At 39.2% G+C, this 26,993-nt stretch overlaps 3 protein-coding genes across 4 annotated transcripts in view; 1 reads left to right on the plus strand and 2 right to left on the minus strand.

Annotated features, from left to right (window-relative positions):
- Positions 1-462: 462 nt before the first annotated feature.
- LOC143020928 (pre-rRNA-processing protein TSR1 homolog) lies at positions 463-24,646 on the minus strand. Of its 2 annotated transcripts, XM_076177879.1 has the most exons (16): positions 24,370-24,646; positions 20,532-20,655; positions 17,816-18,086; positions 17,492-17,570; positions 17,226-17,366; positions 14,039-14,122; positions 12,636-12,833; positions 11,083-11,322; positions 6,345-6,495; positions 5,616-5,837; positions 5,275-5,492; positions 4,818-5,081; positions 1,564-1,674; positions 1,324-1,410; positions 1,082-1,202; positions 463-931 (listed from the first exon to the last, which is right to left on the minus strand). In XM_076177879.1, the coding sequence occupies exons 2-16, from the start codon at positions 20,635-20,637 to the stop codon at positions 690-692; spliced, it is 2,535 nt and encodes an 844-aa protein (XP_076033994.1). In that variant the 5' UTR covers positions 20,638-20,655; positions 24,370-24,646; the 3' UTR covers positions 463-689. The 2 variants fall into 2 exon arrangements, with proteins under 2 accessions (XP_076033994.1, XP_076033995.1); XM_076177880.1 differs by lacking the exon at positions 14,039-14,122.
- LOC143021104 (uncharacterized) lies at positions 21,955-22,311 on the minus strand. The gene has a single exon (XM_076178388.1). The coding sequence runs from the start codon at positions 22,309-22,311 to the stop codon at positions 21,955-21,957; it is 357 nt and encodes a 118-aa protein (XP_076034503.1).
- A 157-nt stretch (positions 24,647-24,803) lies between the features above and the next one.
- Positions 24,804-26,993, plus strand: part of Msh6 (DNA mismatch repair protein Msh6) — a 47,917-nt gene continuing 45,727 nt past the window's right edge. The window contains exon 1 of the mRNA XM_076177883.1: positions 24,804-25,005. Coding sequence (XP_076033998.1) covers positions 24,897-25,005 — 109 coding nt within the window. The 5' untranslated portion in view covers positions 24,804-24,896. The remainder of the gene's footprint in view (positions 25,006-26,993) is intronic.

Raw genomic sequence — 26,993 nt, forward strand, 5'->3', positions numbered from 1 at the left:
CCCTGCAAATACAATAGGTACTTCCTTTCACTTTTTCTTCAGGACGTCAATCCTCGCCGTCTGTCCGACGTAAGTGTGTGTGTGTGTGTGGGTGGGGGGGACAGCAAATGTGTATCCTTGTAGTTGCAGTGTTGGACCATCATTATTAAGTTATAAGTGTATATGTTACAGTAAGAACACGTACCTAGGGATTACGCGTAATCCCTGAATGTTTATTCAGTGAATACGCGTAGTCCCAGTTTCACTAACCTAACCTAAGGTTAGTGAAACGGGGATTACGCGTATTCACTGAATAAACGGTTAGTGAAACGGAGATTATGCGTATTCACTGATTAAACATTCAGGGATTACGCGTAATCCCTAGGTACGTGTTCTTACTGTAACATATATAAGAGCTTTGATGATGTATCCCAGACTTTAGTGGGGAAAGTCATGTACGTTTTATTGGAAATTAAACACATATACATCATAAACTTTAATAAATAGATTTCAGTTTTCAATTAACAGCTTTACGACATAACTGCGGCCTGTTAATTGGAAAACTTGCACACATGCATAACAATATAAATCAGATATCCTCTTGGTCAGGTCTTCCAACTTTTAACAAAATTAAAATTTTATACATGTTAGCAAAACTCGTTTATGTGAGGATGATGAAATGCTATTATATATCTAGTTTATATTAAAGCTTACGATTTCAATTTTATTGGATGATGGAAATGAACTTTCTTTGCTCTTTTTGCACTTGGATCTTCTTCAAATATGTCTCCCGTAATATCCTCACGAGTTTTGAATGTGAAGAGAGGAGGTGGTCTGGATACGTGTGGGTCAAAGTTCCATTTTGGAAACATCCGTTTATACAAATTCATCATAACTGTATCTTGAGACTTGAGCTGGCCGTCAAAGAAACACTTCATGTGACCATGAGTGCCTGAAATGATATAAGCAAATTATATTATGTACAATAATAAGATAGGAACTGTTACAATATTTTTTCTCATTCACATTTTTAGATACCTAAGATTCATGGGATTTGAGGGCATAGCATCCAACAAACATGTTAAACTACCAAATATCTTACCTAGAGGTTCCTTGATGTGGCCTCTTCTACCATACTTAGTTCGGAGTTCTACTGGTTTGAACCATGCAACATCATCTCGGTTGAAAAATAGATATCTGACTACTGCCGTTTTGCGGTTGATCTGCAAAAAATTAGGTGTTAGTTGCAGGTGGTAAAATAGGCCTTTCATTAAAACTGAAATTATCAGGATGATCACAGATGAACTAGAAATTCCTTCAAGAGAAAATGGAGAAATCATTTACCTTAAAGGGATGACCACTCAGCACTGCCCGCTTGCACACCACCCGGTCTGGATCCATAGTGTATAACGAGCCAGTAGCCACCAAGTCCTGATGCACAAGACAAGTCATTATATGGATTCAATTAATTTGCATATGCAACCCTAAGCTAAACTCCAACAGAGATAGTCTAGCTCTAAGCAAATATGAACCACAGGAAAATCATGACAAATCAGTAAAACAATGTTATGATATTATGCAAACCTGAGCTCCGTCGGGTCTTTCCCTAAATACCATAACTGAGGCAGGTGGGAATGTGATGGGAGCAAACATAGAAGCTACCACTGTGCAACCTGGCCGGAAATATCGTTCAAACTGAAAAAAAAGGCAGACTTATATATAAAAATGAATTAGGTATATATGGCAAGAAGTTACCATGCTTTGATGAGTGGAGCAATGAATTGGTTTTTGGACAAAGATGAGATGAATGTGGGGCAAGTGTATGTTTTGACTTCTAGTCAGTCAGTCTGGTGCCTCAGGTCTTGCTTGTAGGAGCCCCGTAATTCCCACATAACCAGCAGTAGTGGGGCAGCATAGCTAACCTATTGTGCATTTTTTGATACAAGCACCAAATTTGGCACAAATGTACATTGACATATGTCGAACATTTTCAGATATTGAGCCACTCGGAATTATCTCTTCATGTCTGCCATATTGGAATTCAAAATGGCCGCCATTTGAAATCTACATTTTCGATTATCTTTGGGTCTAATGCTGCTATTGACTCGATTCTGGTGTCTAAATGTATGTTTTGGGGGGCAAGGAATCCAATGGTAACAATCTGCATTGCTACCATATTGGATTTCAAAATGGCCGCCACTTGAAATCAACATGTGTGATTATCTCTAAGTCAAATGCTTTTATTGACTCAATTCTGGTGTCTAAATGTATGTTTTGGGGGACAAAGATTCTAATGATAAAAAATTCATTGCATATTTTTACCTATGGACCGCCACTTTGGATTTCAAAATCGGTGCTTTACATTACATGGCCGCTTCTCCATTTACGGTTTTCATTATCTGAGGATCTAATGATTTGATTCTGGTGGTGGGGTGGTGGTAGTAGTGCACTCTTAAAAATTCCGTGTAAGAATGACCCGGAAAACGATCAGTTGGGGCTAAACTCCATTTCGGGTAAAAATGACAGAATAAGGTACAATAAATATGACCATTTCTGGGTCAGATCTGACCTTTTCTGTGTAAAATCTAACTCTATTCCGAGTCATTTTTGATCCAGAATGGAGTTTGGCCCCAACTGATCCTTTTCTGGGTCTGACACGGAACTTTTAAGAGTGTAGTTGTAGTAGCAGTTTTTGTGGCGTTTATGATTACAGAAATGCTACATTGTGTCTTTTCAGGTTCATTGTGACACATGCATGCCTGTAGACTGACGGTGCTGGTTGTTCTTCTGAAGACAGTTCGATCACCATGTCCAAGAGGTTCACACTAGCTCATGCTGAGCAAACTTGGAGGTTATGCATCATATGTCGAGGACAAGATGAACACAGTGACCAAACCTGAACAATCTAAGAGAAAAGACATTGGTAGTGGATACAGTTCACTCGCAGAGAAATTGATCAAATTCAATGAACTTGGAGAGCTTCCAGGATCACTCCAATTGGAAAGACTTGATGATGGCCATGGCATTGAAGCTGCGATGGTTGCACACGGCGCACAATATCACCATACGTGCAAGCTCCAGTACAACAATGCCAAACTACAGAGAGCACTCAAGAAAGAAGGTCAGAGCGATGAGGAACAATCTTTATGCTAACGCACCAGGGCGCATTCACGTTCGAGTACAGAGAAGGTTCCAGAAACTTGTTTCTTCTGTGGACAACCTGCGGGGACTAATAGTCTTCGGAAAGCTGCAACATTCGAAATTGACAGACAGGTCCGTGCCTGTGCAAACCTCCTTGGCGATACAGAACTGCTTGGCTGTCTCAGTGGTGGGGACATGGTTGCGTTGGACGCCCAGTATCACCTGCAGTGCTTAATAGGACTTTACAACCGCGCGAGATCGGTCCAATCAACAGGACCACAGGACTCAGACCAAGAGAGAGCAATGTCGGCAGTAGTCTTTGCTGAACTCATCCTCTACATTGAAGAAACAAGACAAGATGAGGAGACAGCACCAGTACTTAGATTGGCCGATCTTATCCACCTCTATCAGTCGAGAATGGAACAGCTTGGAGTGCAGCTCAATACGAGAGTCCACTCCACACGACTGAAACAGAGACTGCTATCTCAGTTTCCTGACATGCGAGCACACACCAAGGGGAGAGACATAATGATGGCATTTGAAGAAGATCTCGGTGCTGCTCTTGACAAAGCCTGCAAACTGGACAGTGATAGTGATGCAGTCCATCTTGCATGTGCTGCACACATTGTTCGCCGTCATATGTTTGGAGAAGCCAAGCCCTTCACAGGATTCCCTGAAGGATGTCAAGAAAAATCTGTGCCACCGTTGCTGCTTGCACTAGTCAGCATGATTCTCGAGGGACCCAGCATCAAGGACCAGACGGAAGACACTAACCCTGCAGAAGGAGGTCACCAATTAAATGAAGCAGCCTTGGTATATGTACACATGTCTATTTTCTGCACAAGGATATGAGGAGGGAGGGTTGCCGTGTAAGTGAAGCAGCCCTGTTATGGATCTACTGTGTCTTGCTACATTATTTGTCTTGCCCGAGCAGTAGGCAGGAGACAGGGATGACTTCATCCATCAAGAGCTAAGATGAGAGGGAAATAAAGAAGGTGAAAGGGAATGGAATAGGCCACCTCCCTTGTAAGGAGGAAGAACATACATACATACATATACCAAGGCTTTTTCCCCCTTACAAGGGGGGGTAGCCCAAAAAAAAAGGCACTAAATCAATCCCACCCATTCCACCCCTGAATACACTCCACACCCCTCCACCCTCCCTCTTATCTTAGCACCTCCTGAATGACGGGTCATCCCTGCACCTTGTCCACTGCCCTGGGTCAGAAGCAGTGTCGCAAGACACAGCACATCCACAGCAAGGCCGCTTCGAAATCCCTTCGGGCTGCGTCAAATTTTGCTCACACATACTACCTCATCCCCCATCCACCCGCCCATTCCACCAGGAGGAAGAAACCTTTGGTATATAGACATACAGTATACAGTGAGTCCTCTTTATAGAGCAATTCTTTATCTGGTAAATTCACAGTTATGGTATTTGGTAATTATTGCTTGATTCTATTTATGGTAAGAAAAATTCACAGATATGGTATCTGCTCATGTTTTGGAGGTAAAATTAGATATTTTGAAGAGGAAAGAGCAGGGGGAAGGTACGTCTACCACAAGTCGAAACTTGGGTTCGGTATACAGTAATTTCAATTTGCAGTAAGGTTTTCAGGAATGCATATATACTGTATAATGAGGACTCACTGTATTAATATACAACAAAACAGCTAGAATGCTTGCTTGATCTTCACCTTAAATTTGTTGCCTGTAGAATGCTCACTGAATATGGGACAGTTGGCAAATCTTCGGAAGCCAACGTGGAAAATCAGCCGTTCTTTAGATTTGATCGCTCGAAAGTGACCCGAAGGATGAGACTTCATTACAACATTCATTACTGACATTTTCTGTTCATGATTGAGAAGACCAAATACCACTAGAGGAGATTGACTCATTCGGTGACTTTCGTAGAGATGACGAGGTACATCCTTGATGTGAACAATAACATACCAGCCAAGCTATAAGGCAAAAGTGAAGATATTGGTTAGTTTTTAAGTATTCAGATAATGGTGCACTTTAGGCAAACCTATGGTTTCAGAATTAATCATTACCCTTCATGTAAAGTTATTAAAAAATAGATAAAAACTGTGACTAAAGCAATTGGAAGGAAAAGCAAAGATGACAGGTTGTTATTCAAAACACATTACACACCATGGCTCCTTCCATCTCTTCCTTAAAGACCCGTTTTCTTGTGTTACGGAAGTTGTTAAACTGGAAAATGCGAGCATAATCTACTGGAAGGTTTTCCTTTGTATCCCATACTGTAGTTCTAAAGCTTTGAAGACCACGATACTTGCTGAAGCGTAGCCGTGCCGGCATATCCTGGGGAGTGTCCACTTCGTCTGGGAAGAGCTGGTCTTGTCTTTCAGCTGTGTAAAAGTTATCATAATGAATACAAGTCCATAGAAGTGACACAAGAATACACTCAAACAAGATACTCAAAACAGGTTTCTGAACGTAGACAAATTTTGAATATATGAATAGACTTTTACCTTTCAACTTTTCAAATGCATCCAGTTCCTCGCCATAATCAATCTTTTCATCGTAATTATCGTCTGCTTCAGTTACTGTCATAGTTTCATACTCATCATCATCCTCATCCTCTTCTGAAGAATCCTTACCACTCTGAGAGAAGGCATCTTGAGGTTTAATCATAGGGTCATCATCGTCATCCATGTCACTTTCAAAGTCTCCCTGGCTTTCATCATCAGCATCTATGGAGGAAAGCTTCATTCAGTATAAAACAGTGACTGGAAACCTGAAGCCCCACAGAAGCTACTAATAGTCCTTTCAGACTCTTCCAGGGAACCCTCTCAGAAGAGACTTTGGACTGTTGTCCATATTGTATTGAATGTGGGGGGAGAACAGTACCCGTCTGTTAACTCTCCTTACATGTAAAAGTGAATGAAAATGGTTGATACAGAGACCTCCACGTGAAGGTGTGGGTGTTAATGGGTTCTGAAGATGTATCTTACGTACATCTAACAGGACCATTACTAGCAGGTATCTAGGATTGGTTCTACATACACTAAAAATACAGCAGTTGACAGGGGGGATACACTCATTATTTCTTTAGACTCTAGAGATAGGGCTCTTGATTGCTCACTTGACTATATGTGGACTTTCCTGGTAACTGCAAGTGCTATGGATCTTTCATTTCAGATATATAAGGGATTATTGTATTACAATCAGGAAAGCCCATCAAAGATTTCTGTGCTTACCATCTTCATCCTCATCTAAGATCCAGGCTGCCTGATATTCTGAAGTACCTTTAGGTACTCGTTTCGTCTTCTTCTGGGCCTTCTGTTCAGCCTCAGCTTCTGCTAATTCCTCTGCTGTTGGCCAAGTCTGCTCTCCTTCCATTGGATCAACCTATATGTCAACACAACACAAGTTATTTAGACCTGAGATGTTAAGTAAACACTTATCATTACTATCATCTACACTCTACTATTATCCCTTTCCATCCCCTCTGCATGAGGGGACAGAGTGGGTGGGTTGCTGATTAAATGAAGGGGCCTTGCTGTGGATGTACTGTGTCTTGCTACATTGCTTCTGACCCAGGGCAGTGTGCAAAATGCACAGATGACCCTTCACCCAGCAGGAGGTAAGAAAAAGGTGAGGGAGAGAGGGGTGGTGAATGAGAGTGGAGTATGTGGGGATGAAATGGGTGGGAAAGGATTTATCACTTTGTCTTTGGTTACCTCCCTTGTAAGGGGAAAAAACCATTGGTATATGTATGGGAAAGATGTGGGTTTTTGTAAGTGCATATGGGCCTGGCAGTGAGAAGAGTGTAGAAGAAAGGGAGGCCTTTTGGATAGATTTAAATGAGTGCATAGAGGGTTTAGGGAGAAGTGTAAATGTAATAGTACTGGGAGACCTTAATGCTAGGGTAGGAAAGGATCCAATTGATGGGGTGGTTGGGAAATGTGGAGTTCCAGGAAAAAATCGTAGTAGAGAGTTGATGGTGGAAATGTGTCTAGAGAGTTGATGGTAGCAAATACAGTGTTTCGGAAGAAAGTCAAGCATAAGTACACATGGGAGAGGGTGGTAGATAGAGCTTTAATGGACTATGTAGTGGTAAATAGGATTATGATAGGAAGAGTTAAGGATGTACATGTGCTAAGGGGAGAGGGTGGGGGAATATCAGATAATTTTCTGGTGGAAGGTAAGTTGAGAGTGGAGGACAGATGGAGAAAGAGGAAAGGGACAAAAGGTAGGGAGGTGCTTAGGGTGAACTCTTTAAATGAAGAGGAAAAGAAGAAGGAGTACAAGAAGCTGAAGGAGGAGTGGGAGGGAGTGAAGGATAGAGTAGAGGTAGGTGTGGAGGAGGAATGGGGATGGTTCAAGGAGGGAGTCACAAAGTGTGCAAAGATGGTGTGTGGAACAAGAAGGACAGGAGGAAATAGAAGGAAGGGTAGTGAATGGTGGGATGAGGAAATGAAGAAGGTTGTAGAGGAGAAGAAGCAAGCTTACACAGATTGGTTACAAAATAGAATGAGGGAGTCATATGAGACGTACAAAGAAAAGAAAAGAGAAGTAAAGAAAAAGGTAAAGGAGGCAAAGAGGAGAGCAGATGTAAAATGGGGTAAGATTATGACAGAAACTTTTTAAAGTAATAAAAAGATGTTTTGGAAAGAAATTAAGAGAGGAAGAGGAGGCGAATCAAGTAGAGAAGAAAAGGTAAAAGGTACAGATGGAGAGATGATAATGGAGGAGAAGGCAGTAAGGGGAAGATGGGCAGAATATTTTAGGGAGTTGCTAAATGTGAAGGAGGATAGGGAGGGAAAGATAGTTACAGTGGGAAATGCTAAGAAAATGAGAGTGATGAGTGAGGAAAATGGAGGAGAAATAAGGAAGGATGAGGTGAAGGCAGCAGTTAAGATGATGAAAGCAGGTAAGGTACCTGGTCTGGATGGATGCCATGCAGAATGTCTTAAAAAAGGAGGTACAGTGATGGTGGTCTGGTTGGTGAGGTTATTTTTTGCTGGAGAGAAGGTTGAGTGCTGGAGGACTGGAGGAGTGCTTGTACAGTTCCACTTTACAAGGGAAAAGGGGACAAGTGTGAATGTAGTAGTTTCAGAGGGATTAGCTTGTTAAGTGTAGTTGGGAAGGTTTATGGGAGGATTTTGATTGAGAGGATTAGGAGAGGAACAGAGGGAGTAATTGGTGAGAAAGTGTGGATTTAGGACAGGTAGTTGTGTAGATCAGATTTTTGTGGTAAGACAGATATGTGAGAAAGCTATAGGAAAGGGGAAGGATGTTTTTTGGGCCTTTATGGATCTGGAAAAGGCTTATGACAGGGTAGACAGAAAGGCACTGTGGGAGGTTATGCGGATATACGGGATAGGAGGAAAGCTAGGAGCTGTCAAGAATTTTTACAAGAGTAGTAGAGCTTGTGTCAGGATTAGAAATGGAGAGAGTGAGTGGTTTGAGGTTAAGGTGGGACTTCGTCAAGGATATGTTATGTCACCCTGGCTGTTCAACTTATACATGGATGGGGTAGTGCGAGAGGTAAATGCAAGGGTAGTGGGTCAGGGATTGGAGATGGTTAAAGAAAATGGAGAGAGGTGGGAGGTGAGCCAGTTGTTGTTTGCGGACGACACTGTGCTTGTGGCAGGATCGGAGCAGGGATTGAGGAAGTTGGTGACAGAGTTTGGGAGAGTGTGTGATAGAAGAAAGCTGAAGATGAATGTGGGTAAAAGTAAGGTGATAAGATGTAAAAGGGGTGAAAGTGGCAGTAATCTGGAAGTGAGCATTAACTCCTTCCATACGGTGCCACATACGTAGGTGTCATGAGGAGCAAGTGGATATGCGATGCTGCCATATCGGCGTCTTGATTATATTTATTGTAGTTCCCCTCCGTAATGACATTCTCCCTAAACTGTCTGTAATCACATTTTCTATGGTTATCAAAATTCATGGGTGAAAGAGAGAACGATCGATATAAGCGGTGACTATATTTTATGATGCGAGTATTATTACGACATGTCGTACGGCTGGCATTGGCTGCTGCCCGCGAGATTTAAGGCCCGTACTGAAGAGGTTAAGGGAGAGCAACAGGAGGAAGTGGATAGTTTTAGATACTTGGGTGCAAATGTGGCAGGAAAAGGTGGAGGTAGAATGTAGATTGAGAGAAGCGAGTAAATGCCTTGGTGGATTAAAAAGTGTAATGAGGAATAGAAATTTGGGAATGGATGCTAAGAGGAGACTGTATGAAGGAGTGATTGTGCCAACAGCACTGTATGGAGCAGAAACATGGAACATAAGAGAGGAAGAGAGAAAGAGCTTGAATGTATTCGAGATGAAGTGTCTGAGAAGTATGATGGGGGTTACTAGGCTGGATAGTGAGAAATGAGGAGGTGAGGAGGAGAACAGGGGTGGAAAGGGAGTTGGAAGATAGGGTTGATGAAAGAGTATTGGGATGGTTTGGACACATGGAAAGAATGAGTGAAGAAAGACTAGGTAAGGAGGTATGGAAGGCAGATGTGGAGGGAGTGAACATGAGGGGACGTCCTAGGATGAGATGGATGGATGGGGTGAAGGGGGCTTTGGGGAAGATGGGAATGTCTGTTGAGGAAGGACGGGAGAGGACAGAAGACAGGGGTGAATGGAGAATGGTTGTATATGGAATATGTTGTGATGCATGAGGTGGAATGGACGGGGGGATGGGGGGTGAGGTAATGTGTGTGAGCAAAATTTTGACGCAGCTCGAAGGGATTTCTCCCCGTCATCTCCTTTATATGGGGGGACGGAGAGGGGGGTAGCCGATTTAATGAAACGGCCTTGCTGTGGATGTACTGTGTCTTGCGACACTGCTTCTGACCCAGGGCAGTGGACAGGGTGCAGGGATGACCCGTCATGTAGGAGGTGCTAAGATGGGAGGGAGGGGTGTGGAGTGTTTTCAGGGATAGAATGGGTGGGAATGATTTTATGCCTTGTCCTTTTTGGCTACCTCCCTGGTAAGGGGGAAAAAGCCTTGGTATATGTATGTATGTACAGGTAAACGTCGACTTACGATGGCATTAGGTTTCGATAGAGCCATCGTAAGACGATCTCATCGTAAGTCGATCCCCACTCTGTTCCGTGGTCACTGTACCTAGCCTACCTGTATATTAACCACCAGAGATACTGAATATAGCCTATTAAACATGTACAGTAGTTTATTTAATTATTTTTATCCTTTTTACCATATTCAAACACTATAATATGTATTTTCAGTACGGACTTAAATCTCGCGGGCAGCAGCCAATGCCAGCCGTACGACGTGACGTAATAATACTCGCATCATAAAATATAGTCACCGCTTATATCGATCGTTCTCTCTTTCACCCGCGAATTTTGAAAACCACAGAGAATGAATCATTTGAGAGAATGTAAAAACACAGGGGCGACTACAATAAATATAATCAAGACGCCTACGTGTGCGGCACCGTATGGAAGGGGTTAAATTATCATATCGTCGTCGTCGTCATCGTAAAGTCGAACAATCGTAAGTCGCGACCATCGTAAGTCGACGTTTACCTGTACTATTATTACATTCTTGCTAACAAACCATCAAAAGTAATTACATAATGGAATCTATTCAATATCTGACTCTATGGGGGGGGACGGAGAGGGGGGGTCGCCAATTAAATGAAGCGGCCTTGCTGTGGATGTACTGTGTCTTGCGACACTGCTTCTGACCCAGGGCGGTGGGCAGGGTGCAGGGATGACCCGTCATCCAGGAGGTGCTCAGATGAGAGGAAGGGTGGGAGGGGTGTGGAGTGTGTTTAGGGATGAAATGGGTGGGAGTGTTTTTATGCCTTTCCCTTTTGGCTACCTCCCTTGGAAGGGGGAAAAAGCCTTGGTATATGTATGTATGAAATGGGTTTTGATTTTTTGTAGTACATATTCTATTGGTGTTTGTGTATGCCTAATTGTTATTTCTTAAACTATATTTTGTATTAACAAACTTACCTCATTCACAGAAATCAATGAAACCTGTTTCTCGGGATCTGCCCTTTCTAAAAGCTGTGGCTCACTGTTGTCTTGTGCCATGTCATTTTTTGACTTGTGGAACTCTGCAGAATATGGGTCATCAACCATTTCTATGTGAGACATCTGGAACTCTCCCCAACCAGGAATATGCACCAAACCATTCACAGATAATTGTTGACCACGGACACAGCCATGCACTTGGAGAGTACCACTGGAACCCTGAAAATTGAGGAAGAATTCAAAGATTGTAATGGATTCTGTCTACAGGGGTATCTATAAAATACAGGCCCTGTAACCATTCTAAACTAATTTCCTGTTTTGACATGCTGAGATTAAAAAATTCTTATAGATACTCCCACAACTGTTGGTTACTTGGAGGCCTTGGGTGTATGTATAAGAATATATATGTGTGTGTGTATGTGTATATATATGGCAGCAAAATGGAAGTGAGTATTAAGGGAGATAGACTAGAGGAAGTGGATAGCTTTAGATACTTGGGTGTGAATGTGGCAGGAAAGGGAGGAGTGGAGGTGGAGGTAGAATGTAGATTGAGAGAAGTAAATGCCTTAGATGATTAAAGTGTAATAAGAAATAGACATTTGGGAATGCATGCTAAGAGGAGATTGCATGAAGGAGTGATTGTGCCGACAGCACTAAATGGGGAAGAAACATGGAACATAAAAGATGAAGAGTTTGAATGTGTTTGAGATGAAATGTCTGAAAAGTATGATGGGGGTTACTAGGCTGGATAGAGTGAGATACGAGGTGAGGAGGAGAGTAGAGGGTGAAAAGGGAGTTAGGAGATAGGGTTGATGAAAGAGTATTGGAATGGTTTGGACACATGGAAAGAATGAGTGAAGAAAGATTAGTAAATGGGGTGTCAAAGGCAGAGTTGGAGGGAGTGAACATGAGGGGATGACCACGGATGAGATGGATGGGTAAAAGGGGCATTGAGAAAGAGGGGAATGTCTATTGAGGAAGGAAAGGAGAAGACAAGATAGGGGTGACTGGAGAATGGTTGTGTATGGATAATGCTGTGATGCATGGAAGGGAGTGGGTGGGGGTTGGGAGGGTGAGGGAGTATGTGTGAATGATATTTTGACGCAGCCCAAAGGGATTACTCCCCGTCTTCTCTTTTTCTACATGAGGGGGGTCACTGATTAAATGAAGCAGCTTTGCTGTGGATATGCTGTGTTTTGCTGCATTGCTTCTGACCTAAGGCAGTGGGTGAGATGCAGGGATGACCTATCATCCAGGAGGAGCCAAGAAAAGAGGGAGGGGTGGCAAATGGGAGTGGAGTGGAGTATGTGGGGATGAAATGGGTGGGAGTGTATTTATGCATTTGACTTTAGCTACCTCTCTTGTAAGGGGGAAAAAGCCACTGGTACATGTTTATGTATAATGACCAAAGCTACCACACAGCCACATACCACTATGTCTACATTAGTTATCTATACAAATTTCATATTAACACTTGAAGAAGAATCCAGAAAAGTATACAAAAGGGTTGTAGAAAAAATAAGATTCCTTACTTCTCCATCAAAGAGCACTTTTTCTGCCATAAGGTGCGGTCTATGATCCCGGAAGAAAACTGGACGTTGTTTTTGTGACCCAATTTGCCGAAGAAGAAGCAAAGCATCTTCACTTCGTTCCAAGATATGAAACTTCGCCTCACCTGGAAATCGGGAACTGATTTCCAGCACTAAGTTCTGCTTCATTCGAATCTTCCTCTGTCAAATAAATGCAAATAGAACATGAAAAAAATGCTTGAAATTTGTAAAGGACAATCTTACAATAAAATGTTCCTCTTTAATATGTACCTAAATATATTATATTATGCATATGAGTGCTTAAAGCCAATAAAATCTATATTTCTTGTACTATGAGCATTTTTTTACCAACATGATCTGTTATAATGTGTGTTTCAAAGTAGTTGTTTAACTCTGGAAATTATCACCGAGATCAATGAAAATTTATAATATTCAACTTTAAAGAATCTTTACAGTGCATCATATAATCAAGAGGTTCAAATCTAGTGGTTTAAAACAGCACAAATGTTTATTTACCACCAAGTCATTGGAATAAACTCAAGGTTTATGGACCTATTTTTTTAACATTAAACAACAATTGACACTGGCTAACATCAGTACTTCCAATATAGCCAAACAAAAAACAATACTAAAGATTTTGACTCAAAAGCTACAAAGCAGCTCAAAATCAATAGCCACATATACACATGGGTTATGGAATTTTAATACCATGAAAATATATGCAAAACAACAAGGAAAAGATTTTGGGGCTTAAAAAAGATATGAATGTATTGACATACAATATTTGGGAGAGAGAAAAAAAAAAAAAATAATAATAATAATAATAAAAATAAATAAATAAAAGGGCAAGGGGGGGGAGACATGATGGAGAGCAGATAGCAATGAGAAACAATAATGTGGATAATGCAAATTAAGTTAAAACAAATACTAATGCCTCAGTCTCCTTTACAAAGGAAGGTGGTAATCAAAACACACACCTACACCAAAAACACTCACACCACCCTTTCCATCTCAGTATCATTCATGACCACTATATACCAGCAACTGAATAGGCTGGTTTTTCAATATTGCCCTTACCATTCTCTACTTCCTAGATTTTTCAAGTCACTGGAAACCCTGTTCATTTGTAAATGAATTATTCCATGCTACTGGTGAACCCTTTGGTGTTTCTACACATCCCTCATGAAACTAATTCACATCTACAGAAATACAAAAACACTGCAATCAACCACTACAGGGTTAATCAATCTGAAATACCTAAATCAACATAAAATAAACCATTAATATGTTAGTTCATCACTGCATAAACTACAAAATTAAATTCCAGGGCACACATTTTAAGTAACAAATCAGGCATGCCACTCTATTAAAAGTAAAATGAGTACACGGCTGTGTTGTGTATTGTTCAATACAAGTCTGGTGCTTAGCTCTTCATCAAGGCTGCCACTGCTCATTGCATCTTCATCTTCCTATGAATGGCAAAAGTGTAGTTGAACTAGTCTGTAAGTCTATGCATCATTAAGGAAGAAACAAGTATGAATGAAGACATTTCCTATGCATAACATGACCTGTTCATGATCATATTACTTTATCTGGGCTTCATATAAACCCTTAGTAAACAATTTAACCCTCTGTAACCAGGGTTCTCTTAAATAGCACCACCATGTTCCCATACAAGACAACTACCTGGGACAGAGAGGGGACTAGAACTATTCCTCTTTTCTCCTAGTCAATAACTCCATAATATAGATTAGTCCCATCCTATCCTAAGTCCACTATGGAGGCAAAACAGATACATCATGTAACTTGGTAACCCCCACATAGGTTGAAAATGAATACATACATATACCAAAGGCCTTTTCCCCCTACATGGGGGGTAGCCAAAAAGAAAAGGGCATAGAAACCACTCCCACCCAAAGGATTACAAAGGCGGAGCATGCCAACAGGAGACCTTTTGGTCCATATCTAGGTCAGATGCGGAGGAAAAAAAAAAAATCATAATAATATAATTATAAAAAACTATAATAATGTATGCAACAAAATACATAAATAAATGTATAGGTATAGTTGAATAACAAACAAACAGGTAAACAGTAAATTATAATAAATTGACACATAACTAATAATAAATGAAAATCAAACGACAAATGATAACAAAGCAAAAACAAATAATATAGAATAATTAAATTATAATCATTACAGCATCTTGCTTAGGTGTTTATCTAAATGAGTCTTAAAGCTTCGAACTGAACTACATTGCACTACCTGTGCAGGAAGTTTATTCCATTCATTAACTACACGGTTGGCAAAGTTGTTTCTACCTACTTCCAAATTGAATCTATTTCCGGATAGTTTGAGACCATTGTTTCTTGTCTGATTCTCATTCAATGTGAAAATTTTGTCACTTTTGATGTTGTCAATTCCATTTAGAATCTTAAAGACCTGTATCAAGTCACCTCTGAGTCTACGCTTTTTTAGGGAAAATAGATTCATATGTTTTAGTCGATTTTCGTATGATTTATTTTTGATATTTGGAATCAGTTTTGTGGCTCGCCGTTGTACTTTTTCCAGTCTGTCAATGTCTTTAACCACTTCAGTACGGGACTTAAATCTCGCGGGCAGCAGCCAATGCCAGCCGTACGACGTGTCGTAATAATACTCGCATCATAAAATATAGTCACCGCTTATATCGATCATTCTCTCTTTCACCCGTGAATTTTGAAAACCACAGAGAATGGGATTAAGGGCATATTAGGGAGAATGTAAAAACACAGGGGCGACTACAATAAATATAATCAAGACGCCGATATGGCAGCGTCGCGAATCCACTTGCTCCTCATGACGCCTACGTGTGCGGCACCGTATGGAAGGGGTTAATGAGATTCGGTGACCATACGGAAACAGCATATTCCAAATGTGGACGAACTAACGATTTATATAGCTTGTTAATGAGTGATAAACTTTTGAAGTCAAAAGATCGTGCAATCAGTCCTAGACTCTTATTTGCTTTTTCAGAGGCTGAAATACACTGCTTGGATGATTTGAGGTCGTTACTGATAATTACGCCGAGATCTTTGTCACTATCAACTTTTGTTAACGAATTTCCAAATAACTTGTAATCGTACTTATTGTTGTTTTTACCTATGTGCATTACCTTGCATTTACTCGTGTTAAATTTCATTAGCCACTTTTCAGACCATTGCTGTAATTTATCTAAATCTTCTTGAATATCTAATTGGTTTAAGTGATCATTTGCCATTCCGCACAGTTTTGTATCATCAGCAAATTTGGAAACAGTAGATTTTAGTCCATGGTCTATGTCATTTATATATACTATGAATAGAAGTGGCCCGAGAATGGAACCCTGAGGAACTCCACTTGTAACATTTTCCCATCTAGAAGTTTTTCCATTTAAAACAACTCTTTGTTTTCAACCATTCAACCAATTACTAGTCCAGCTTAATAGGCTACCACTTATACTGAGTAAAGCTAATTTAGTAAGTAGTCTTTCGTGTGGGACAGTATCAAAAGCTTTTGCAAAGTCTAGATATATTCAATCTATATTGTTTCTTTTGTCATAATTCAATATAATTGTGTTGTAGAATTCGAGTAAGTTAGTCACACAAGAACGTTTCCGTCTGAAACCATGCTGGCTATCATTTATCAAACGGTTACTTTCTAAATGATGTTCGATAGCATCTCTGATGATAGTTTCCATTATTTTTCCTACGATTGAAGTCAAACTTATAGGCCTATAGTTATTTGGTTTCTTTTTGTCACCTTTTTTGAATATGGGAGTAACGTTAGCTAGCTTCCATTCTCTTGGGACATCTCCGGATATGATGGATTTCTTGAAAATAATTTCTAAAGGAACAACAATCTCATTTCCTATATAGTCACTCCCCTCCACCCTCCCTCTTATCTTGGCACCTCCTGGATGACGGGTCATCCCTGCATCCTGTCCACTGCCCTGGGTCAGAAGCAGTGTCGCAAGACACATACATACATACATATACCAAGGCCTTTTCCCCCTTTCAAAAGAGATAGCCAAGACACAGCACATAAAAAAAAAAAAAAAAAAAAATATAGAAAAAAAAATAATATTATTATAAAAAATATGCTACATACATACATACATACATATATATCAAATCTTTCCATCTATCACCATGAACCTCCTTGGACAAGGCTTAATGCTCCCAACTTTGCCCTCTCTGCCACAAACTGACACACAAAAGCCTAATTTATGGACCTTGGCCTGACCAGCCCAGGCACACACAACCAATGTAACTTCCTTCCTTCCCCTCAACTCACCCTATAGAGGACGGGTGAGGAGGGAGGTGCGAGATATTACATGACTTGGAAAGGGGAAAGGAGGAGAAAGAAAGAAAAGAGGGAAGAAGAAAAAGAAAGAATGGAGAAAAATGAATAAGAAAAAGAAAGAAGGTAAATGAAGAAGAATAAGAAAGGAGGAAAGAAGAAGAAGAAAAAGATGAAATTATACAGAAGTATAAAGAAATGAAGACAACTACATACTGCCTTCCTCTCACATTATCAACTCTTTTATTTTACCTTTTTAGAAATTTCTCCTGGGTCTAGGGTGACGTGCACTGGTGTGGGCAATCCTTGAGCTAAGATACACGACAAAAGGAGTTCTCCTGCATCTCCTACCTCCCCATCATTGGGCCACACAAGAAGCACAGTATTGCTAACCTGATGGTACAATTAACTCTTAGTAACTGCATTTTATACAATGCAACTCCTAATTATATCAAACATTTTCACATGTTCCATAAAGTTGTATAAGTTTAATCAAAACAGGACAAATATATACATACCTTTGCTGAATCTAAAATTGCAAAGAGGTCATTAACAGGAGGTATGACAAAAGCAAACCTTTGCTTAAACCTAGGACTCCTGAAATAGTAAAATATCACATACAATGAACTGATAAAGGACAATTTATTAAAGAATCAAAATGGGAATATAAATGATAAAATTTCATTAATAAAAGTTAATGGAAGAGGTTTGGAAAAGTAAAAGAAAAATATTGAAGAAACCCTCAGTTCAAAAGCCTATTAGAAAACTTATTCCAAATCAATGCAGTTATCTAAATATGTGAACATAAGCCATACATTTATCAAGAGGAACAGGCTACTTACGCAATATGAGTAACTCCCTGTGGACTCGTATTGACCACGGCATTACAGTCACAAGATGTGAGCTGCTTGATGACGGCACGGGGATTGATGTCCGGACAAAGAGTTGTTATGGTTACAAGAAAAGGTGGGCTTCTTGCAGTTCCTAGGCCACGTTTCTTTGCAGCTGTACATTCTCGTTTCTGAGAACGCAACTGTTTGGCTTGGTTACGACGCTGTTCACGACTTAGTTCATTTTTGCACTTTTTTGAGATAGATTTAGCACTGACCCTTCCTGTAAAATCAGTGTAATATAAAAGGCTATACAGACTATGGAATACTAAGCTACTTACTAAGTTACAACCATCATATATTACTTGCAAATATCTATGTACCTGCAGCTTGCTACTGCTGAATTACATATTGATTGATCTATACAGGTAGTCGTCGACTTACGACATATGCGACTTACGACTGATCGACTTTACGACCACGAGATAGTACAATAATATTCAACATTTAATAGAGTAATAGAATTGTAATGTTATGCCTGGCAGTGCAGTACAATTACTTTGCACGCCGCGAGACGCAAGTACGATAGTATTGGCAGGCTGCCGGCAGCGTCAGCATCTCAGCCAGCTAAATATTCTTTCATTTTGTTTGTTTGAAGTAAAATATTTCCTAATTTTGCATTGCATTTTGTATTTTCATATATTTTGCAATTAATAAAATGTAACAGCAAAATTTTTTCATGCCTAGGCTGGTTTGTTGTCGATAACAATATGTTCGGTACAGTACGTAAACGAAAAGAATGTGTTTTTAAATCAAATTTTACCTTACATTTTGTATTTTTATATGTTTTGCAATTAATAAAATGTAACAGTAAAACTTTTTTTATGCTTAGTCTGTTGTCGATAAAAATATGTTCGGTACAGCATTTTGTATTTTTATGTTTTGTGATAATAAAATGTAACAGTAAACCTTGTTTATGCCTAGTCTATTGTCGATAACAATATTTTCGGTATAGTACGTAAACAAAAAGAATGTGTTTTGAAATAGAAATTTTCCTAATTGTGCCTTGCAATGATTTTAATTTAACAAACAAAAAAGTATTTGTAGGTCAAAGATGACTGTTGACAGGACTTTATTCAATATGCGTTGGCCTAGGCTACGTTTCCTAACGAAAATTATAAAAAAGTTAATGAATATTAAAGAACGTAGCTCAAAGATAGTACGATTTTATTCAGTATGCATACGTTTCCTAAAGAAAGTCTGATGGTATAATAATAAAAATTTAAAAAAAAATACAGCATCTAATATCATAGGTCAAAGATGATAGAATTTTATTCAGTATGCTTAGGCCTAAGCTACGTTTCCCAAAGAAAATCAGATAAAATTATAAAAAGGTGAAAAATACTATACAACATAGTTCAAAGATGCTAAGATTATTTCACTATGCAAAATATAGTATACAATATATACTGTATATATATAAAGTCCGACTTGTGTCTGTCGGAACCGAACTCGGTCGTAAGTCGACGACAACCTGTATATAGATATATACACACACATACATATACCCACCCACTAATTTATTTAAATATTCCACAAAAAAAAAACAAAAAAAAACACATAGTAGTCTACCCACTAATTAAAAGTACACCATACCTAAACAACTAATGCTGTCTATCTCATATACAAACATCACATCCTATGTTGAGAGTTAAAAGGTTTACTTTAGCCAGGGTTATGTATTATGACAATGTTTAACTACATAATTCCTTTCATCTATCACTAAGTAACCACTCACTGCATATCCTCAAAGAGTTGACATCCAGTCTGTAGACCAAGCCCAAGTTATCTCATAAATTTCAACTGTATTTCTTCCACCTTTCCATAACAGGAGAGTTCACAACTAATAACATTTCACCTCTTATAACAGTGACAAGAACAGCCGCACAATGCCATATTATCTTATATCAAGTACTGTGTGTACACTGTATGGAGCAGAAACATGGAACATAAGAGAGGAAGAGTTTAAATGTGCTTGATATGAAATGCCTGAGAAGTATGGTAGGGATTACTAGGCTGGATAGAGTGGGAAACAAGGTGAGGAGGAGAGAAGGCGTGGAAAGGGAGTTGGGAGACAGGGTTGATGAGAGAGTAGTGGGATGGTTTGGACACATGGAAAGAATGAGTGAAGGCAGAGGTGGAAGGAGTGAACATGAGGGGGCAACCAAGGATGAGATGGATGGATGGGGGTAAAAGGAGCATTAGGAAAGACAGGAATGTCTGTTGAGGAAGAAAGGGAGAAGACTGAAGATGAGTGGAGAATAGTTGTGTATGAATGATGCTGTGATGCATGGAAGGAAGTGGGTGGGGGATGGGGAGTGGGTGAGGGAGTAAGTGTGAATGATATCTTGATGCAGCCTGAAGGGATTTCTCCCTGTCTTCTCTTTTTCTGTGTGAGGGGACAGAGAGGGGGTCACCAATTAAATGAAGTAGCCTTGATGTGGATGTGCTGTGTCTTGGTACATTGCTTCTGACCCAGGGTAGTGGGTGAGGTACACGGATGACATGGCATCTAGTAGGAGCCAAGATAAGAGGGAGGGAGGGTGAATGGGAATGGAGTATGTGGGTGGGAATGGATTTTATCCCTTTGTTTTTAGGTACCTCCCTTGTCAGGAGGAAAAAGCTGTTGGTATATGTATATATATAGTAAGTGTACATAGAAACCTACCTTTAAAGGCTTTAGTGAGCTGCCCTTTACTCCGATGCCCTAAAGTGTTGTGCTTTTTGTTTTGCTGTTTGAGGGCTGATGGGCGATGGACATTTGACATGGTCATCCTTCAGCGATAGCTATGCTGCATATTCAAATAAACATACATAATTTGTTATACAACTAAGAATTCATCAGAGGGGAGATGGATAGTGAATAGGTTTGGAGGAGTAATATAGAATTATATGGATGAAATATTAACTATCAAAGTAATGTAATAGTACCTACAATTGCTGCATATAAAGATCAAAGTACTGTTACTTGTAATAGCATCTACAATTGCTGAATATAAAAAGCAATGTATGATAAACATATGGGGTGTGAATTAAAGATTGTGCAATCAATCTACTAGAGGTGGGGGATATCATCACAAGGTATATTATTATTTTATCACTAATTATGTTTAAGTATGCATGTGATAAATAAAGATGTGTCTTATACAATCTGTGAATATTTTTGTCAATGTCCTACACACACAGGTAGGGCACTACAAGTGTCAAAATATAGAGGTTTTGTCTTATTTCTATGCAACTACAAATGACTGCTCCTCGACATCATTATCATAATCACTACTATTTTTAAAATACATCGGTCTCACTAATTGCCGAGCAAACCAAAAACCGATAAAAGCCGAACAAACCAACAAAACCCAAACAAGGATGGTTTTTCCTCAAATGCACACTTCTATACCGGTATATATATAAGGTTGCATTATTTGAACTATTTTCTTTAAAATATGTGATTTCCATGTGATATGATCAAAGAGAAGTTACGTTTTTATCCAGCCCGTCCTCAATGATCATTGGTGGTATGGATCAAACTTCACTCTATTAAGTTTCTTACTATTGTGTTATTAGTGTAATAGATTGCATATAGTTGAATTATTTCAACTCTTTTCTTTAAAATGTGTGATTTTCATATAATTTCACCAAAGAGAAGTTATGTTTTTAGCTTCTGCAAAGTTACTGACAGGTGGTTACAAATTTACCGCTAGCCTGTCATCTATGTTCTGCGAGTGCAGATCATCACTGAGCGTCAGGGTTGCCAGATTGGTGTTTTTAATGCCAAATTTTGCATTTTTGGCATGTTTTTACTGTGTTTGGCAGGAAAATTTGTAGGGTGGCATTTTTTGGGGGCGTTTTTAAATACCCGATTGTGATTAGAGATTATTCTTTTACTTGTATCAAGAATTAATTGATGATGTATATGGCTGGACGAATCGTAGCTGTGGTCGGTTCGTTGGTTCGTAGTAATAGTTAAGAGGCTAGGGAGCTATGGCTCATAGGTTGCCTCTTCTCATAAAAACTTTCATGTAGTTGTCATTGTTATTTTTGAATGCATTTACACTTGAACTGGCAACTACACTTTCAGGAAGGCTATTCCACTAGTTTATCACTCTGGTGTTGAAAAAGTTGTTCCTTTTTGTTGTTCCGTGCTGTGGTTTTATAAGCTTCATGTGATGTCCTCTTGTTTGAACCTGAGTATTAGTTGTAGTTGCTGCCACCTTGAAAAACTGGTCTGCGTCTATGTTTTCATAATGGTTAAGTATTTTGTACACTTCAATCATGTCGCCCCTGCTTCTTCTCTCCTCCAGTGTAGTAAGACCCAGCCTCTCTAGTCTCACTTCATAGCTTAGGTCACTCAGTTCGGGGACAAGTTTGGTTGCTCGACGTTGTATTTTTTCAAGCCTCTCAATGTCCCCTCGGCCCTGTGGAGACCAGGCCTGAACTGCATATTCCATCAGTGTCGTACCAGACCCAGGTATAAGGATTTAAACATTTCAATGTTCATATAGGTAAATGTGCTTCTTATTCTCCCCAGCATCTGGTTGGCCTTAGCAGCAACTTTAGATACATAAGTGCCTGATTTTAGGTCACTTGTGATGGTTACTCCTAGGTCTTTCTCAGAGGTTGTGGTGTTCAACTGCACTCCTGCCAAGGTGTAACTGTGGCCTGGATTTTCCCTTCCTACATGCATCACACCGCACTTCTTTTCATTAAAACTTAAAAGCCACTTGAGACTCCACTCCTCCAGTTTCTCTAAGTCACCTTGCAGAATTATTGCATCATCTGATGTCCTGATTTTCCTATATATCTTTGCATCGTCTGCAAAAAGCTTCCCATTAGATCTCAAATTATCCAGGATGTCATTCACATAAACTAGGAAAAGAACAGTTCCCAGGACACTTCCCTGCGGAACTCCACTCCAGACTTGCCTCCAGCTGCTGAGTTCTCCCTTGACCACCACCCTCTGTCTTCGATCTTGTGAGAAGCCCCTAATCCAGTTACATAATTGTCCTCTGATTCCTAGAGCTTGTAGTTTGGCAATAAGTCTTTTGTGTGGAACAGTATTAAAGGCTTTCCTACAATCTAAATATACAACGTCCACGCTTCCCCGTTCATCGATGGTAGTCTCAAGCTCCTCTAGGTATTCTAATAATTGGGTAAGGCACGATCTTCTCGCCCTAAAACCATGTTGCTGTTGACTGAGGATGTTGTTGGATTCAAGGTGTTCCACTAGGTCTTTCCGTATTAGCTTTTCTAAGACTTTACAGGGTACAGAGGTAAGGCTCACAGGTCTGTAATTTAGGGGGTCAGTTTTTCTTCCATTTTTGAAGATCGGAGTAATATTTGCTAAACGCCAGTCTGTAGGAACACTTCCAGTCCTGAGAGATTCTCTGAAGATACACCACAGGGGAAAAGCAAGACTAGCGCAACATTCCTTTAGGACAGTTGGGTGGACTCCATCAGGGCCTGGTGCTGATGGGCTTTTCAGCTTACTCATTTCTTCTTTGACATCATTGACTAAGAATGTGGATAGCCTAAGCTCTGTACCATTAAAAATAGCAGTGATCTCAGGTACATTCCCTTCTTCACGTTGAAAAACCTTCTGGAATTCACGGTTCAAGAGTTCTCCAGCTTCTTGGTTCGTGGCGGTGAGTGAGGCATCATCCTTTTCTAGTTGTGTTACCTCCTCCTTTATGGTAGTTTTGCTCCTAGCATAGGCATAAAAAGCTTTAGGGTTAGTTTTAGTTTCCCGAGCAAGGTCTTGTTCAAATAAGAATTTAGCCTCCCTAACTGCCGTGGTGCAAATGTTTCTTGTTCTGCAATAGTGTTGGTATCTGTGCATTGTCTTCCTCTTTATGTATCTTTCCCATGCTTTCTCCTTAGCCTCAATTTTCCTCTTTAAAGACACTGTCATCCACTTCAGTTTCCTCGAAAATTTAGCAGAGGATAAAAACGTAATTTCTCTTTAATCATATTATGATATTACAAGGAAATCACACATTTTAAAGAAAATAGTTCAAATAATTATAATGCAACCATATATATATAATATATATAGTAGTGTGCATATGAGGAAAAACCGTCCTTGTTTGGGTTTTGTTGGTTTGTTCAGCTTTTATCGGTTTTGTTCGGTTTGTTCGGCAATTAGAGAGACCCAAATACATCAAGAGCACAAATTATATGTACCCTACAGCTACACTCAGCACTGGCACTGCCATGCTTTTCTTTTGAAGTGATAAAAAATCAAATTACGACCTGCCTATAATTACAATTATATCTTCATAAGTGGCAGAAACTTATTCAATAGAGCTTCCTATTTAACTTTCATATAATAATGTTAAAATGTAATATGGTTAGAACTGATTGACAGGTTTATATCATATGATAACATCATGGGCATATGTGATATATTTTTTCTTTAATTCATTCAATTCGCTCTGTGAAACACTAAGCTAGGCAACATTTTGTGAACAGTTCACAATGAAATAGGTAATATTTAGGTCATCATATACCTGTTCATTGGTGGTCAACCTCGTACTAGATCTGCAGTCGTAATCGCAACACTTTTCTCTCACTCCCCTCACGACCCAATGCCCAACCTTTCAGAACACCAAAACAGACTGACTACACGTGCAAGTAACATATGAGAATCGGGATGCGATTCATGTGAAAGTATAACTGTGTGGGTAACAGAATATAAAAGTTTCACATGTTTTCATATTAGAAATATCTATGATATATAACAAGTTGAGTTTAGAATGAATATGATGTCACACATTTCCAATAACTTTCTTGAGAAGGAAATATAAGCCCGCGGGCAAATCATATATCTTCTTACATTATTATTATATATTAACCTTCCGAAGAATTTTTATTAGAAATTGTTTAACAATAACGATTATATTGTTTCTAATGCCAAACTATTATGTAGTCTTTAGCAAATGGTCTTTGTTTACGTCTTGGCGGCAAACGAATCCGGTCTAAGTCCAGCCGCGGAACAGTGCTATTATTGATATTAGTATAGTTACATGGTATTGACATGTCTAAACAACCGAAAATATTCAATTTCTTCACCAAGTCGCCTTCATCTGGCTCCCAAAAGAAGAATGGAACACCTAGCAAGACTGGCCTTAAATTGAAGGGGAAAGGTGATTGTTTTTCATGATGTTGCTAGGTCTAGGTAGACAGAGTGAGAGTCGTCAGAATTATACCCACTATATAAAAGTTACTTTATCAACTTATAAATTTGTTGTCAGCATTTTAGTTCTGCGAATTATTAAATTTCGTGGTGTTTTGTTTAAGTTTTTTACGAAAATACAGAGTACTAAGGTACTTATTTCCTTATGTTAATGTAAATACTAAATGGATGATTGAAAATCATAAATGGGACCACAGGTAACAGTAGCTAGGTCAATATGAAAATGGAATTCCTGATATTTGAGCTGAAGTAGTTCTCATGGGATGGAAAAAGTCGCTATGAGTATAATGCAATTTGATTTATCCATCTAGCTGTCCTAGTTCTCGAGATATTGCATTTTGAATGGAATTAAATCGGGCCTATTTTGTCCGAGGAAATCGGGCCGAAACGTGCGGTCTGACTGATCGCCGATCAAACGTAAACAATGACGGTTTTTACTGACAGGCACAATTTTATATAAAAAATTAGCATATGGTTGCATTATTTGACCTATTTTCTATAAGATGTGTGATTTCCATGTAATTTGATCATATAATTACGTTTTTATCCTCTGCAAAATTACCCACCACAGCTACGAATACCGTAAAATTACATGAAAATCACACATTTTAAAGAAAATAATTTGAATAATTCAATTATATGCAAGGTATTACGCTAATAACCCAATAGTAACAAACTTAATAGTGTAGTTTGATCCATACCACCAGTGATCATAGATAGCGGGCAGGACGAATCGTAGCTGTGGTCCGTAATATTACGGAGGATGAAAACGTAACTTCTCTTCGATCAAATTACATGAAAATCACACATTTTAAAGGAAATATTTAAAATAATTCAACTATAAGTCTATTACACTAATAACATAATAGTAAGAAACTTAATAGAGTGAAGTTTGGTCCATATCACCAGTGATAGATAAGATGGCGGGATGGATGTTGATGTTGTTATCCGATAATCCGACCCGATAGAAAAAAAAACTAATTTTAACAACCAATTTCTCAGCTCTACCGTAACATACTGACTTTATTTTGGTATTAGAATAATCCACGATACTAGTAGTTTTGGTTAATTATGGTCAGTTGCCCGCACAATAAATTTGTTAGCTCATTTTTTACGTTGAAACATATACCAATTTTTGATATACTGCTGAATGCAGGCCGCCATGTTTATCTAATGTTTTTATTGACCGACATGTAACTGATGATGTGAATGTTTGAAATTTATTACGATCGTAGTAAATACACTCACGCAACATTTTTATTAATTAAATTTCCCGCGGTATGTAAATTTGGCCGTTTGAACGGCGTGCGCATAAAATGACGCGCTATTGTGCTCGTCATCGACGGTGGCGCCTCTGGTGGTGTTTGACCTACCTAGTAACAGGTTCATCCATAATATATGCCTATTTCAAGGTTACTTATTTCAACTTAAAGAGAGGTTACGAGACAGTTTTATGTGGTTCCCATATCTAATAAATCTTGGGTGTGAAAGTTGATAAGTAAATTTTACTAGGTCTAGGTTACACAATTTTGTACACAATATTAAAAATGGTAATTTTATTTTCATTTTGGTACATCATGATTCATGTCATGTGGTGTGTTGATATCGATAACCTATATCACTTATGGTAACGTTTCTTTGGTATATGTATATGGTATCTTAATGACACAATGGAAATAAGCTTAATGAATGACAATGTAGGTATGCGTGAAAACAAGCATGGTGTCACCGTCGCGCTGGTACTGTTTACAACGCCATTTTTTTGCGACATATTTGATTTTGTTTTGCTAAGTTTGAATGTTTTGAGCATCCAGCGCATGCACAGGACATTCAAATTATCTTGTTATTGTACAAGTGTATGCCCAAATCTTTTAAAGGAAACAAATATTCACTGATTCCAACGCAAATTTGGTTATCAACTTAGCAAATTAGTTTTCT

Source organism: Oratosquilla oratoria, chromosome 41, assembly GCF_046742065.1.
Source record: "Oratosquilla oratoria isolate Oo_2021 chromosome 41, ASM4674206v1, whole genome shotgun sequence".
Lineage (NCBI taxonomy): Eukaryota > Metazoa > Arthropoda > Malacostraca > Stomatopoda > Squillidae > Oratosquilla > Oratosquilla oratoria.